Source organism: Microcebus murinus, chromosome 7 (genome assembly GCF_040939455.1).
Source record: "Microcebus murinus isolate Inina chromosome 7, M.murinus_Inina_mat1.0, whole genome shotgun sequence".
Taxonomy (NCBI): domain Eukaryota; kingdom Metazoa; phylum Chordata; class Mammalia; order Primates; family Cheirogaleidae; genus Microcebus; species Microcebus murinus.
Genome location: NC_134110.1, coordinates 24,546,483 through 24,562,694, shown reverse-complemented (window position 1 = coordinate 24,562,694; position 16,212 = coordinate 24,546,483). Strand labels below are relative to the sequence as shown.

Here is a 16,212-nt window from a genome sequence, read left to right as displayed (position 1 = left end):
TAAAATTTACCAATGAAATCATCTGGTCCAGGACTTTACTTTGTTGGGAGGTTTTTGATTAGTGATAGAATCTCCATACTAATATTTTCTATTACTTTATTTTTAATTTTTTTTTCTTTTTATCACCCCCCTCAATGTCCTCAATGTCTGTCTGTCTCTCTCTTTCTTCTCTTCGTTTCTTTCTTTCTTTCTTTTTTCATAGGCACAGAACCAATGCACATATTTTGTATTTCTTCATGATTCAGTTTTGGTAGCTTGTGTTTTTTAGGAATTTTTCCATTTGTCTAGGTTATCTAGTTTTCATTGTACAAGTATTTATAGTATTCTCTTATAATCCTTTTTATTTTTATAAGGTTGGCATTAATGTCCCTGTTTCCATCTCTGATTTCAGTAATTTCAATCTTCTATTTTATTCTTAGTCATCTAGCTAAAGGTTTGTCAATTTTGTTGGTGTTTTCAAAAAACTAACTTTTGGTTTTGTCAATTTTCTCTATTTTTTAATTTCGTGTATCCCCACTTTAACCTTTATTATTTCCTTCTGATTTCTTTGGGTTTCATTGGTTTTCTTTTTCTAGTTCCTTAAAGTATACAGTTAGTGATTTTAGGACATTCTTCTATTTTAATGTATGTGTTTGCAGCTATAAATGTTTCTCTAATCATTGCTTTCATTGCATCCTGTAAGTTTTGTTGTGTTTTCATTTTCATTTGTCACTAGATATTTTCTGTATTCCCTTGTGATTTCTTCTTTGATCCATTGCTTAGTTAAGAGTGTCTTATTTTAATTTTCCAATTTCCCTTCTGTTATTTATTTATTTATTTATTTTTGAGACAGAGTCTCACTTTGTTGCCGAGGCTAGAGTGAGTGCCGTGGGGTCAGCCTAGCTCACGGCAACCTCAAACTCTTGGGCTCAAGCAATCCTTCTGCCTCAGCCTCCCGAGTAGCTGGGACTACAGGCATGCGCCACCATGCCTGGCTAATTTTATATATATATTAGTTGGCCAATTAATTTCTTTCTATTTATAGTAGAGACGGGGTCTTGCTCTTGCTCAGGCTGGTTTCGAACTCCTGACCTCGAGCAATCCGCCCGCCTCAGCCTCCCAGAGTGGTAGGATTACAGGCGTGAGCCACCGCGCCCGGCTAGATTCTGATTTTTTAACCCAATGTGCCAATATCTGCCTTTTAATAGAATAGTTTTATCCATTTACATTTTTTGTGATTACTGGTAAAGGATTTACTTCTGCCATTTTAATCTATTTGTTTTCTTTATGTCTTATATATTTTTTGGTTATCAATTTGTCCATTAATTGGAATTTACTTTGGGAAGAAAAAAAAAAAAAAAAAAAAAAAATTTGTCCATTACTGCCTTTTTTAGGTATTTAGTCAATTTTTCTTATAGTGTACCAGTTTAATTCCCTTTTTTCCTTTTCTGTATAGTTTTAGTTATTTTCTCAGTGGTTACTTTGAGGATTACAAATAACATCTTAAACCTATAACAACCTAGTTTGAATAATCTCGGCTTAATTTTAAAAGTATAAACAATTTGCTCCTATATATCCCCATTCTTCCCCCTTTTTATTGCTATTGTCACAGACCACATCTTTGTACATTGTATCCCATTAACATAGATTTATGGTTATTGTTTTATGCACTTGCTTACTAAATCAATAGGAAAAAGAAGTTACAACCATCGCAAAAGTACAGTAATACTGGCCTTTTTTTTTTTTTCAGATTTGACTTTGGACTTTATTCTTTAAACAAATTGTAGAGAATGGAGGGATGGCTTTTATGTTTATCTATGTAGTTATCTTTACCAGTGTTCTTTATTTTTTCTTATGATTTTGAGTTACTGTCTAATGTCCTTTCATTTGAGCATGAAGGACTTCCTTCAGTATTTCATGTAGAACAGGTCTAGTGGTAATGAACTCTCTCAGCTTTTTATTGGGACATGTCTTTATTTCTAATTCATTCTCGAAGGATAGTTTTGCTGGATAGTAAATTCCTTATTTGAAAGTTTTTTTTCCCCTTCCTGGCCTGTAAATATGCCATCCCTCTTCCTTCTGGCTTCCATAGTTTCTAAGAAGAAATCTGCTATTAGTCTTATGAGACTCCCTTATATGTGAGACATTGCTTTTCTGTTGCTGCTTTCACAATGTGCTGTCTTTGGGTGTTAACAATTTGACTAGATTGCATCTCTGTGGATCTCTTTCAGTTTATCTTGTTTGGAGTTTGTTTAGTTCCTTGGAAGTGTATATTCACATCTTCCCTTAAATTTCAGAAGTTTTGGGCCTTTTTTATTTTTTTTATTTTTTATTTATTTTTTATTTTTTTGAGATAGAGTCTCGCTTTGTTGTCCAGGCTAGAGTGAGTGCCGTGGCGTCAGCCTAGCTCACAGCAACCTCAAACTCCTGGCTCAAGCAATCCTTCTGCCTCAGCCTCCCGAGTAGCTGGGACTACAGGCATGCGCCACCATGCCCAGCTAATTTTTTATATATATATCAGTTGGCCAATTAATTTCTTTCTATTTATAGTAGAGACGAGGTCTTGCTCTTGCTCAGGCTGGTTTTGAACTCCTGACCTTGAGCAATCCGCCCGCCTTGGCCTCCCAAGAGCTAGGATTACAGGCGTGAGCCACCGCACCCGGCCTAGTTTTGGGCCTTTATTCCTTCAAATATCTTTCCTGACCCCTTATCTTCTTTGAATCCTATAACGTGTATGTTGGGACATCTCCAGAATTAGTTTGATTACTTTTTTTTTTTTTTTTTTGGTTTTTGAGACAGAGTCTCGCTTGTTGCCCAGGCTAGAGTGAGTGCCGTGGCGTCAGCCTCGCTCACAGCAACCTCAAACTCCTGGGCTCAAGCGATCCTACTGCCTCAGCCTCCCGAGTAGCTGGTACTACAGGCACGCGCCACCATGCCCGGCTAATTTTATATATATATTAGTTGGCCAATTAATTTCTTTCTATTTTTATAGTAGAAACAGGGTCTCGCTCAGGCTGGTTTTGAACTCCTGACCTTGAGCAATCCGCCCGCCTCGGCCTCCCAGAGTGCTAGGATTACAAGCGTGAGCCACCACGCCCGGCCTGATTACTTTTTATAAGTTCTCTTTCCTTGTTGATATTTTATTTTGTTCATAATATACAGTTTTCTTGATTTCTTTTAGTTTTCTGTCCATGGTTTCTTTTAGCTTACTGAACATATTTAAGATAGTTTATTTAACATCTTTGACTAATAATTCCAATGTCTGGACTTCTTCATGAATAGCTTTTACCAAATTCTTTTTTGCCTGTGAATGTGTTGTACTTTCTTATCTCTTTGTATTAATATTTTTTGTAATTTTTTGTTGGGAACTGGACACTTTGAGTATTATGTTGTGGTAACTCTGGAATTTTAAGTTTCCCATTCCTCAGGGATTGCTGATTCTTGCTTGTTGAGGGATGGAGCTGTCTGTGACATTTCCAAATCATTTTTGCAAAGTGTATTTTTTTAATGCAACATACAAACTTTATCTAACAAAGGTAGATAAAGTAAGGTAAAGTAGATAAAGTAAGGTAGATAAAACAGGTAAAGTCAGACAGGAACAACTGACTAGAGGAAATTTTAAACACCTGACAGTAACCTATTTGCAGTTGCATTTAACTGAGCTCTGTTGCTATAAAGAATACAGCTCATTTATAGGTATGGATGAATGATTTGTAAATTTTTTCAGGTATTCACTGAATACTATCTTATATACACATATACATTAAATTTGAAAAAGACTTCATTGAAGATCCCCAGATATACTTCATTTTTGTTGATCTTTTGGAAGAGGTCATTCAAAGGAAAAAAATACGTGGTTCCGGCTCATCAGTCATATAATGAACCCAGCCTAAACTCTGTTGGACACCAAGTCTTCTCCACTCTTCAGATTATCAGATGGGTTTTGGGTACTTGTTTGGAAAGTGCTCAGGTTAACATGACATGGTAGTACTCGCAGTGCTTGTCAAAGCACTTGTTCAAGTAGTAGATGTGTTTGTGGGCCATCTTGCACACAGCATGGCAGGGAATGAGAGGGCACACCAGGTTGCATGTGTGTGTCCAGCCTAGGCAATGATTTGACTCAAAAGTGTGTATGTTTTGATGTATGTGGCCAGCCAGTACCTGAGAAATATTTTCTTAAATGTTTGGCTTCCCAAACGGAAAACAAGAAGTATTGTCTTTTTATTTTCCATGGAAATTGCTTTAACCCACTAGGATTAAAATGACAGCCAGCATCTATGCCAGCCCTTCAGTGATCAAAAGTAACAATCAACCATCAAAACACACAACCCCAAGCCGGGTATGGTGGTTCACACCGGTAATCCCAGCAACTTGGGAGGCTGAGGTGTGAGGATTGATTGAGGCCAAGAGTTTGAGACCAGTCTGGACAACACAGCAAGACCCCATCTATAAAAACTAAGAAAAATTAGCCTGGCATGGTGGCATACACCAGCTATTTGGGAAGCTGGGGCAGAAGGATCACTTGAGCCTGAGATTTCAAGGCTGTAGTGAGCTATGATCATGTCACTCCACTCTGGGCAAAAGAGTGAGACCTTGTCTCAAAAAAAAGAAAATTACAACTCTAGTATTTGAAGGACAAGATCCTTATTCCTCACCCTGGCTTCAGCAAGCTGTAGCAAGAATGCAGGCCACCTTGCATATAGCTGCATACCATGGGACTATGGAATGGGGCATAGTAGCTGCTATGATAAATATTGAAGTTCACTGAAATTTGCTGGAATTTACCACCCTCTTCATCAAGCTTTACCCTAGATGCTGCAAATTTTTGACTAGACCCAAGAATTCCAAACAAGTTAATAGCTCTTTAGGTGGAGCTTAATAGCTGTTTAGGTGGAGGGACAGATTCATGGGCTTACTACTCTGTCATTTTCCATGACATCATTCCCTGATAATTTCCTTTATAACAACAATACAATTTCTATCTGATTGGCATATTTTTGTATATAAGACATATTAGTTGGATATATATTATTCCCAGTGACTAATTTCAGGGCATTAATTAATTTTTGTTTTTGTTCTTTTTGAGACAGGTTCTCGCTCTGTCATCCAGGCTAAAGTGTGGTGGCATCATCATAGCTCACTACAACCTCAAATTCCTGTGCTTAAGCTATCCTCCTGCCTCAGCCTCCTGCGTAGCTGGGACTATGGGTGTGTACCATCATGCCTGGCTAATTTTTGTATCTTTTGTAGAGACAGGGTCTTGCTATATTGCTCAGGCTGGTTTTGAACTGGCCTCAAGCGATCTTCCCACCTCAGCCTCCCAAAGTGCTAGGATAATAGGTGAGAACTACTATGCCCAGCCACTTGTTATTTTAAATTATGTCCATAGGATACATTCCCAGGAATGGAACAAACATTTTTTAAGGACATAGATACACACACACACTCACACAAATGGTTTCCAGAGTGGTTGTACCAATATATTATGTTACAAGCACTGATTTATTGAAAAGCTATTTACCTACCTGCCTGCCAGGAAGCAAAATTGAATGGAGTGTTCCACAAAGTCTCATTTTCTTAAAAATAAAAGAAAAAAAATAATAAGTTTTTTTTAAAAGAAAAAAAAATTGAATGGAGTGGTGTGGACATTCCGATTGCCTCCCAGCTTCCCAGAACTGGACACTGTAATTTTAACCTCTGCTTGATAATTGAATAGGCATGCCTCCATGACTGGTGGTGCATTTTACTATCTGATTCATCAGGAATCTCACATTTCTCTGTGTTGGTTTCAGTGGGAATCACCTTTCCCTTTATGTCCTTCACCCTCACCACTTGTGGCCCAGATGCTCCTTCACTGGGTTGTTTGATAAGAACCCTGGCTCTTGGGGAGTCCCTCCATTCTGTCAGGATGGAGGTCCTGAGCTGGTGGCACCCCAAGGAACTGTGGCCTCCTTGAAGGGAGTCCTAAAAACCCTGGACAGCAGGGCTGAAAAGGCAGGGAAGGGGCATGGGAGGGTGTGCAATATGAAGAAGCATATTCAGTGGTATAGTATAGATGAAAAAAGAAAGATATGTTGGTTTTTATAATGCAGACTATAGAACATATGACTGACAAAGTTCTCTTGGCTGTTTGGGTTTGGCACAAGAGGGCTCATGGTAGCATGAGTTGGTGGCACGCTCTCACAGGTGTCAAGTGTTAATCCCATTGTCTTAGTCTGATCATGCTGCTGTAACAAAATATAGGCTGGGTAATTTATAAACAACAGGAATTTATTTCTCATAGTTCTAGAGGCTAGAATGTCCAAGATTAAAATGCCAGTTGATTTGGCGTCTGGTGAGGGCCTGTCCCTCATAGATGACACCATCTAGGTGAACTCACATAGATGAAAAGATGGAAGAGATGAAGTAGCTCCCTCAAGCCCTTTTATAAGGCATTAGTCGCATCCATTAAAGTAGAGCCCTCTTGACTAATCGCCTCCTAAAGGCCTCACCTTTTATATTGTTGGATTGGGGATTTCCTTTTGATGTGAATTTTGGAGGAGACAGAAACATTCAAACCTTAGCACCCACCTAGGGATGCGAGGAAGAGAGGCAGAAAGGGAGCACAAGGCAAAGGGCCACACTGGGCCACCATCCGTCCACTTCGACATCTATGGCAGGTCTCCCCATGTGGAGGATAAAGCAACTCCATCCTGGATGCTTATCTGCCCTGTTGACTTCTGATTAATCCCTATTTTGAGAATGCCCTAAGATTTCTACTTTATGTACTGTTACTATAAATCCTGCCCTTAGGTCAAAACAACCTTGACTATAAACCCTGCCCTTGGGCAGATTCACACAGCATTTAGCATTCTTGCCTTTCCCTAAGGAGGTTTTTTTTTTTTTTTAGTCCGAGTCTCTGTTGCCTTGGGAAACCTCAAACTCCTGGGCTCAGGCGATTCTCCTCCGCCTCAGCCTCCCAAGTAACTGGGACTACAGGCACGCACCACCAAGCCCAGCTAACTTTTTCTATATATTTTTAGTTGGCCAATTAGTTTATTCTATTTTTAGTAGAGACGGGGTCTTGGTCAGACTGGTTTCAAACTCCTGACCTTGAGTGATCCTCCTGCCTCGGCCTCCCAGAGTGCTAGGATTACAGGCGTGAGCCACCGCACTCGTCCTTCCCTAAGGCATTGACATCAATTGTCCTTCCCTGTGGTATATAAGCACAATCCTTCCCTGTGGTATATAAGCCCTAGGTCTGGGAGGTAATGGCGCAGGGATCCATCCTCTCATCTTGTCTCACCCAGGACATGCCTTCTGTTAATAAGTCCTTATTAAATGTTCCCTTCTGAGAAACAGGATCTGTCAGCTTCTTTCTTCAGCCTCTCACCTTCTTCAGCCTTTGGGCATAGGTTTGTGTATATCTTCTCACTGCCTTGAACACCCCAGGATCACAATCCTAAATTAAGTCTTTTTGGATTAAATGATTAGGCTTATTTGGTAAATTATATGGGGAAGTTTTATCAAATGATAAATGATACTAGATTTTCTTTTGGTTACATTTATGGGTATGTTATTCATATAAATGTTCTAAAACATATAAATTCATTAAAATCTAATACGTTATCAGTCTAATTGTGATTATATTAAATACTTTCTAAAGTTATATTTGTATGAATATTGTATTAATTGGGGTATTATAAATATATGAAATTTATAAAAGTCTGATGATGCTGATATAATACAGACCATCACGATTTTGGTTATTATCTTAAAATACTACATGTAATAGAAATAACCAAAATTTTTCATCAGTTGGGAACTTTTTCTTTTTTTTTTTTTTTTTTTTTTTTTTTTGAGACAGAGTCTCGCTTTGTTGCCCAGGCTAGAGTGAGTGCCGTGGCGTCAGCCTAGCTCACAGCAACCTCAAACTCCTGGGCTCGAGTGATCCTTCTGCCTCAGCCTCCCGGGTAGCTGGGACTACAGGCATGCGCCACCATGCCCGGCTAATTTTTTATATATATATCAGTTGGCCAATTAATTTCTTTCTATTTATAGTAGAGACGGGGTCTCGCTCTTGCTCAGGCTGGTTTCGAACTCCTGACCTTGAGCAATCCGCCCGCCTTGGCCTCCCAAGAGCTAGGATTACAGGCGTGAGCCACAGCGCCCGGCCTCAGTTGGGAACTTTTATCAAACTTTAACCATGACTATTCTAAACTTTTGTCTTCCAGTTATTTTAAATTCTTCTCTAAAACCATTTACAATCAACTCTAGCCAAAATTCCTTTTCATGAAAAAGGCTTTAATAAATATGGGTACAAAAAGGGAGGAAATAATACAATTAATAAAAGAATACACAAATGCATGTTCTGGCTTTGTTAAATGGTTATCATGTTTTTTCCAATCTATAACTCACTTTGATGCCATTAAGTGTGTATTGCTATGTATAGTCTCTGGTATCCTTGTAATAGTCCTGTTGAGGTGTTGTGTTAGGTGCAGGAAAAGTCAATGGCTTTTGCACGGAAAAACCTGCACCTGCCAAGTCAAGTGCTGGTGTGCTGTCATCTTCCTCCAGGGATGGGATGGGTCCCACAAGTGACTCCTCACACCTGACATAGGCCCGCACAGCAGAAACCACTTTCTGGCCCAGAGAAATTCTAGGGAAAAGTTTTGTGTAGCTATAGCTTTCTACTTTTGTTTGGTAAAGTTTGCATGTTACATGAGGAAAAAGATTGTATTAATTACAGTCACCAGCAATGCATGAAAGCACCCATTTTTCCATACCCTCACAGCCCTGGTCATTGCAGGATAATCTTTACTAACTGATTAGCGGATGGCATGGTTTTGTTTGTTTTAGAATTGGCACACATGAGCCTTTTCCAGGCTTCTATGGTTGTATTTTCCCTTATTGGGAATTGCCTGCTCATGTCCTATAGTCACTGATTTGTAGGAGATATTTATGCCAAAGTTATTGATCTTCTTTTACTCCAAACATTTGTTCCAGTTATTGCCTTTATTGGAAAGTGTCAGATTATATACAGTACACAGAAATAAATTCCAGGTTGAATTAAATGTTTTCTAAAATAATAGAAAATTTGAAGAGAACTAAGTTTCAAATTCTTAGTAGCTGTTAGGAGAAATAATATAAAGAGAAATATTTAAATACATAAATATAGAGACTACTGAATAAAATTAAAAATACAAAATAAATGTGGAATGCTGCTGACAAGTCAGAGGCAGATACTAATGACTGAGAAGGCTATTATCAGCATGAAGGGGACCCCAAAGGTCATTTTGGCCTCTGATGTCATCTCTCAAAAAGGCAGGCAGCTCATTTGTTCCAGTAGGTCATATGCTGCTTCCTGCTCCTTGGAGAGAAGGAAGTGAGTGCAAGAATACATAGCCTGGGAATCTTCTCCAGGATAGGGGCATCGACACCCACTTCCTGGCTCCAGGAATACCTGGGGCCTGCATGCCTATCAGTGAGGCCGAGGCAGCCATACACAGCAAGAACAGGCATTTAAAGAAAGGAGGCCAAGTGTTGTGGCTCGGGCCTGTAATCCTAGCACTCTGGGAGACAGAAGTGGGCGGATTGCTCAAGGTCTGGAGTTCGAGACCAGCTTGAGCAAGAGCAAGACCCCTGTCTCTACTAAAAATAGAAAGAAATTATTTGGCCAACTAAAAATATATAGAAAAAATTAGCCAGGCATGGTGGCACATGCCTGTAGTCCCAGCTATTTGGGAGGCTGAGGCAGAAGGATTGCTTGAGCCCAGGAGTTTGAGGTTGCTGTGAGCTAGGCTGACACCACGGCACTCTAGCCCTGGCAACAGAGCCAGACTCTTTCTCAAAAAAAAAAAAAAAAAAAAACCAAAAACAAAAACAAAGAAAGCAGGAAAGCAAACTATACATTTTGGAAAGATTTCCCTGAAAATCCTAGGTTATTGGAGGACTTAGCAATCCAGAACAACTTGTACTGTGTAACGTATGCTATGATACATATAATCTTTCTAAACAAATATTCCTGTATATTGAATTTAATTGAATTCTTATTCTCACCTTGATTGGAGCATGACTTTGTCTCTAATTTTCAAACATGATTAGAAATTGTGACCTGAGTAGTAGTGGGCTCTGAGCAGATGCCACTGAGTCAGCTGTGGACTCAACCAGCAAGAGTTGGTAACTTCCCTTCATGGGGAATTTATGAGATAACACTAGTCCCATTTCCTCTCTGAAGGAACATCTCAGTGATCTCAGCTTTTTGGACTTTCACTTCAGTGACCTCAACTTCTCTGAAGTATCACATCAGTGACCTCAGCACCTCTCTGAACTTTCACCAAGTGACCTCAGCTCCATACTGAAGTAATATCTCAGTGATCACAGCTCCTCTCTAAAGTATCATGCTCAGTAATCTCAACCTCTCCCTGAAGAACGACCTCAGTGATCTAATCTCTAGTGACAGCTTGGTGATCCCACTTTGGTTGTTTCAGCTCCTCTGAAGTAAACCTCAGTGGTCATAACTACTCTGAAGTACACTTTAGTGATGTCAGTCCCTTTTCAGAAGTAACACTCAGTGATTTCGTCTCCTCTTTGATGAAACACCTGAGATCCTCTGAAGTAACACCATAATTGTCTTTCTGAATTAACACTTCATTGATACTAGTTCCTCTGGAGTTTCACTTCAGTTGTTTCAGCTGCTCTGAAGTATTTAATAAAACAGCAGTGATCCCAGCTCCCTTCTCAACACATCAGTGACCAGTTCTTCTCTGAAGTTAATAATACATTAATGTTATCAGTTCCTTAGACCAGTGTCTACACAGAAATGGGGAGATGCTTTTATCTGCATCATGGTGTAATGCTATGGACTTAAGGATCAATGCCCTAGTGCCTGTTTTTCCCCAAGAAGTGGATAGACATTAGGATGGGGTGGGTGGACAGAATCCTGCTCTCTCTCAGGCACTTAACATGTTTAAGAGGGTTTGAAATGGCTTGAATCTCATACAATGTGTTTCCTTTGCAACTGGATGCTACTAGATATGGCTCTGATACAAATTCACCTTCAAGAACTGTATCCTTAGAACAAATAATTTTGAATAAGTTAAACACAAATTTTTAATTATGAATAAACAAGATTCATCACAGTAATATGCAATTGATACTAGATTCTCTTGAACCAGGAGTGAAAAAAATGAAACAAAAAACCCTCAAATATAGGGATAGAAATATTAGAGATAGTCAAAAAGAGGTATCTGAATTTGAGAACTTTATGTTGTAAAAATGTGCATCAGGCCAGTCATAGTGCCTCGCACCTGTAATTCCAGCACTTTGCGAGGCCACGGGGAGGATCGCTTGAATCCATCCCACCACTGTGCTCTGGCCTGGGTGACAGAGTGAGAACTTGTCTCATACACACACGCACACACACACACACACACACACACACAAAAGCATGAGAGAAATATTTTTAGTAATTAAAAAAAAATACCTTTAACAAATATGGTGACTAGAAAATGAAAAAAAAAATCACAGGTGTAAAGAGGCACCCACTTGTGTGTAGCAGCTATGAGGTCTGCTCTGAGTGTGGAGCTTCCCTCCTAGGCCTGTGTGGGACCTACAGATCTGAGACATCCTACAGTCTCTGGGGCACAGGATCTGTAGGTTATAAGGGCAGGTTTTCAGTAAAATACTCATTTTTAAGTTGAATTTTTACTAAAAACTTAAGATACTCCTTCTGATCTTGGATAAAGTTAAAGCACCAAAGGGTTTTCTGGGCTGGGTGCAGTGGCTCACACCTGTTATCCTAGCACTCTGGGAGACTGAGGCAAGAGAATCACTTGAGGTCAGGAGTTCGAGACCAGCCTGAGCAAGAGCAAGACCCTGTCTCTACTACATATAGAAAAAATTAGCCAGATGCGGTGGTGCGCACTCGGGACATTGAGGCAGGAGGATCCTTTGAGCCCAGGAGTTTGAGGTCACAGTGAGCTCTGACGACACCACTGTACTCTAGCCAGGGCAACACATTGAGCCTCTGTCTAAAAAAAAAAAGCTTTCTAAATTTACATCATTACTCACTAACATATATTCAGACTTCTTCCTTTACTTCATACAAAACTGATGTTTCCACATACTTAGGATTTCCAGCCATTTTACATGATACTTGGTGACAATCTCTTTTTATATCACTTCATCCACATAGCACTTGAGTGTTTTAACATAATACTGAAAATAGTCAACATTCTAAGTGCAATAATTAGAATAATTAATTGTATTTAGGAAAGGCATGTAGTTTCCTAGGAAAAAGAATTTTATCTCAAATATAAGAAAGTTTTTTGGGGACACTAGTTCTTATGCCTCAACTTCCCTTAGTTACTTACTTCAAATAAACTATGTAATGTTAAAGAAATATGCTGTCTTTACCAAAATTCACTATAATTGTATGATTGCTCTCCAATATAACCTCAAGATATTGAGTTAAATCAAACAGGCATTCTCTGAAGTTTTTCCATGGGAAGAACATGCCCAGTGCTTCTTTTTCCAGTTACTTGGTGACGCTGACTCACCACAGAAGGGCCTCCTGTAGAGGTCAAAGGTGCTTCTGGGCTGGAGGCTACCTGTGGTTCCATGTGCAGTTTCTGAGAGGGTAGATTCTGTGTCAGTCGCAAGTCACAGCTTCCTGTGCACTTTCTGGTGCTGGATCAGGTGCCCGTGCTGGTTGAAGGCGCGCCCACACTCACCGCACTCGTAGGGCTTCTCGCCCGTGTGGATCCGCTGGTGCTGGATAAGCACCGAGTACTGGCTGAAGGCCTTCCCACAGCTGTTGCACTCGTAGGGCTTCTCGCCCGTATGGGTCCTCAGGTGCACAATCAGAGTCGCTTTCAGGCTGAAGGCTTTGCCACACTCCGTGCACTGGAAGGGCTTCTCGCCCGTGTGGATCCTCTCGTGCTGGATCAGAGACCGGCGCGCGCTGAAGGCGTGCCCGCACTCGCCGCACACGTAGGGCTTCTCCCCGGTGTGTACCCTCTGGTGCTGGATCAGGTGTGAGTGCTGAACAAAGGCCTTCCCGCACTCGTAGCACGCATAGGGCTTCTCTTCCGTGTGGATCCGCTCGTGGTTCATCAGGGTGGAGCGGTGGCTGAAGGTCTTCCCGCACTCGCCGCATTCGTAGGGCTTCTCCCCAGTGTGCACGTTGTGGTGCTGGATGAGCACCGAGCGGTCGCTGAAGGCCTTCCCGCACTCGCTGCACGCATAGGGCTTCTCGCCAGTGTGGACCCTCTGGTGCTGCAGAAGCGTCCTCTTCACACTGAAGGTTTTCCCACACTCGGTGCACCCGTGAGGCTTCTCCCCTGTGTGCACCCTCTGGTGGCTCCGCAGGACGGTGCTGTGGTTGAAGGCTTTCCCGCACAAAGGACACACATACGGCCTTTCTCCCGTGTGGATCCGCTGATGCTGAATGAGGTGAGAGAGCTGAGTGAAGGCTTTCCGACACTCGAGACATTCGTGAGGCTTCTCTCCCGTGTGTATCTTGTGATGCTGAGCAAGATCTGAGCTCACTCTGAAGGCTTTTCCGCACTCGTTACACTCGTAGGGCTTCTCACCTGTGTGAATTCTCCTGTGTTTACTAAGGACTGAGCTCTGGCTAAATGCCTTCCCGCATACACCGCACACGTAGGGCTTCTCTCCAGTGTGGATACGCTGATGCTGAAGGAGATGGGAGCTCCGACCAAAGCACTTCCCACACTCGATGCACATGTAGGGTCTCTCTCCACTAGGAACGGCCTGATGCTGAGTGAGTGGCACCGTCTGGCTTAAGGCCTGAACTTCAGTGTGGCAGGCAGGGTTTGAATTCAGACAGAAGTTTTGCTTCGTTTCATTGTTTTCTTGATCAATCCTCCCCAAGGGTGTTTTCCCCAGAATCGCTGTTATTTCCTCTGAAATTAATGGCTTCAGACTCAAGTCTGCATTTTGCTTTTCTCCCTTGATTTCATATTCTGAAAGAAGAAATCCAAAATGAAAAGGTTAACACCACTCAAAACTGAAGAGCAAGTGCAACCCTGAAACTGGCTTTGCTGATTAAGGTGTGGTCCCTGAATGCACATGGCCGTGTGAGCTGCAGAGGGACCGGACAATGTCACAACAATGTCAAACTAGAACTCAGAAGACATGTTTCCAAACAGGAACATGTGAAGGCTAATAGCGAGGTTTAAGAGAAAGGTGTAAATGCAGTCTGAGGTCATAACCCTGCATGGAGTGCACACAGCAGCAGGGACACAGCCCAGTGCTGCCTGAGCCCTGCCCTCCCCAGAGTCCTCATGTAGACTGAGCATCCAGAGAGGCCATGTGGAGCAGGAAAAAGTGCAGGACCACACTGTGACTGTGGGAGCCCTGCAGGGCAGGCAGGGACAAATGAGCTCTTGTGAACAGTGGGAGGTGCTGTCTAGGGGCTAATAAACTTGTATGTGGGGGTGCTGTGACCTCTTTGTGGAAGACAATTTCTAGTGGAGAATGCACTAGCAGGGGCATGGGTGGGAAGGGCAAGACTGAAGGCACAGGGGAATGTGATGAGAATCTGCTGCCAGGTTCAGGGCAGAGATGGGGCCTGTGGGGAGGGGAGCACAGATGGTGGGAAAGGTGGAGGTAGAGATGTTTTTGGATTAAGTCAAGGAGTCTATGTGAGTGGAGGAAGACAATAGTTTTAAATCTTGTAGACTGAGCCACTGAAATGACAAAATGCCACCCAGATCAAGACTTCACATGGAGACAGGTGCTGTTTTGAGAAGACAGGCTATTCTCAGGGAGTGCACTCCATCAAGGACATTCAATATGTGGACCTGGTCCCACCTCAGGGCAGAGGAAGAGGCTGAACCCACATGGCAACAGGATGTGTTAGGCCCCTCTGTTTCCTGAGGGCAAAAGGGCCGTGGGCCTCTTCTATAGCAGAGGCTGACAGCCAAGCCTCCAGTGCCACAGGCTCTAGGGTGCACAGGGGGGCCCAATCTCAGCCCTGGGGCTCAGGACACCAGCCCTACCCTCAATGCTTCACCTCTGAAGCCTCTGCTGGGGACTTCCCTGAATGAACTGTCATACTCAAGTAACATTGCAGGATGAGAAGTCCCGTGGTAGAGAAAGATCCAAGAAGGCAATTCTTTCTTTTCTCTTGTTGAAGGATACTCCTGGGGTCTGTTGTAGGTGCCAGTGGGGTCAACAACCCCTGTGGGAAAGTGCAGATTTAGCAAACTCTGGCTCAGAAACAAGAGATCATTGGCTACGCAGCATCAAAGCATGCGTGTGCGTGTGTGTGTGTGTGTGTGTGTGTGTGTGTGTGTGTGTGTGTGTGTGTGTGTGTATGTGTATAGGGGATCATTTCTTTCCCATTCCCTATCTCCAGGGGAGGTGGACTAACTTTTTTGGTTAGTTTGAGTAAGAACTGAGCAGTCTCAGCTCAGCCACTTCAGGGGACTAGCCTGGCTCTCGTGAGCCTACATTCAAAGACCTAGAGAGGCAGGCTCCCAATACCGGGGAGCATATGGTAATCCCTCACTGCTTGAACCTGGTGTTGAGTCTGTCTTATTCTGGAGTTCTGTATTGGGAAGCACATTTGAGTGGCAATAAATCACATTTTCCAGTTGTGCTTAATCTGTAAATGATATTTTCATGTCCCATCAGCCTTTGTGTATATGTGTGTTTGGTAACAGCTTTCATGAGATATAAGCTTTACTTTTTTATTGGTTCAGAACTTGCTTTGGGAAGACAAGTGGTGTATAATGGGCCTCCTCAAACTCCAAAAACACACTTGTAAAATAAGAGACTCAGAATCTAAGAAGTCCATCCGAAATGACAAGGGACCTTCTAAGATGGACAGAAACATCCATGAAGTGCTTTATGACTGAGGTGTTTGGAGAAAGATTTGAGCGAAGGTGGCTAATAAATAAAACCCATGTTTGATTTGATCTGTGATGTCTTTTGACATCCAAGGAATGGTTACCTTGGAGAGACTAGGACATACCAAATGCTAACACTTCTTGCAAAAGGATGGAAGTGGGACAGACTGCTGCAAGCCCTCAGTGAAGGTTCATCTGGGAAAGCAGGTGTGTGTGTGGGGAAACTTCCTCAAGGATACTGTCCAGAAATAATACTGAGGGCAAGGGACTCCCATGGTGGTGGTGACAAGGCTGGGGTCCCATTCTAGGCCTGATTAACCTACTTCACCACACCCACTGCAAGCTTTAGCTTTCCTCTCAACATGGCAACACCCAT

At 42.1% G+C, this 16,212-nt stretch overlaps 1 protein-coding gene and 1 pseudogene across 1 annotated transcript in view; both read right to left on the bottom strand.

Moving 5' to 3' along the window:
• Positions 1-2,949: 2,949 nt before the first annotated feature.
• On the bottom strand, positions 2,950-7,791 carry LOC142871913 (cyclin-dependent kinases regulatory subunit 2 pseudogene; annotated as a pseudogene).
• The window catches only part of LOC105868823 (uncharacterized), a 25,494-nt gene continuing 17,070 nt past the window's right edge, over positions 7,789-16,212 (bottom strand). The window contains exon 6 of the mRNA XM_012759976.2: positions 7,789-13,946. Coding sequence (XP_012615430.1) covers positions 12,622-13,946 — 1,325 coding nt within the window. The 3' untranslated portion in view covers positions 7,789-12,621. The remainder of the gene's footprint in view (positions 13,947-16,212) is intronic.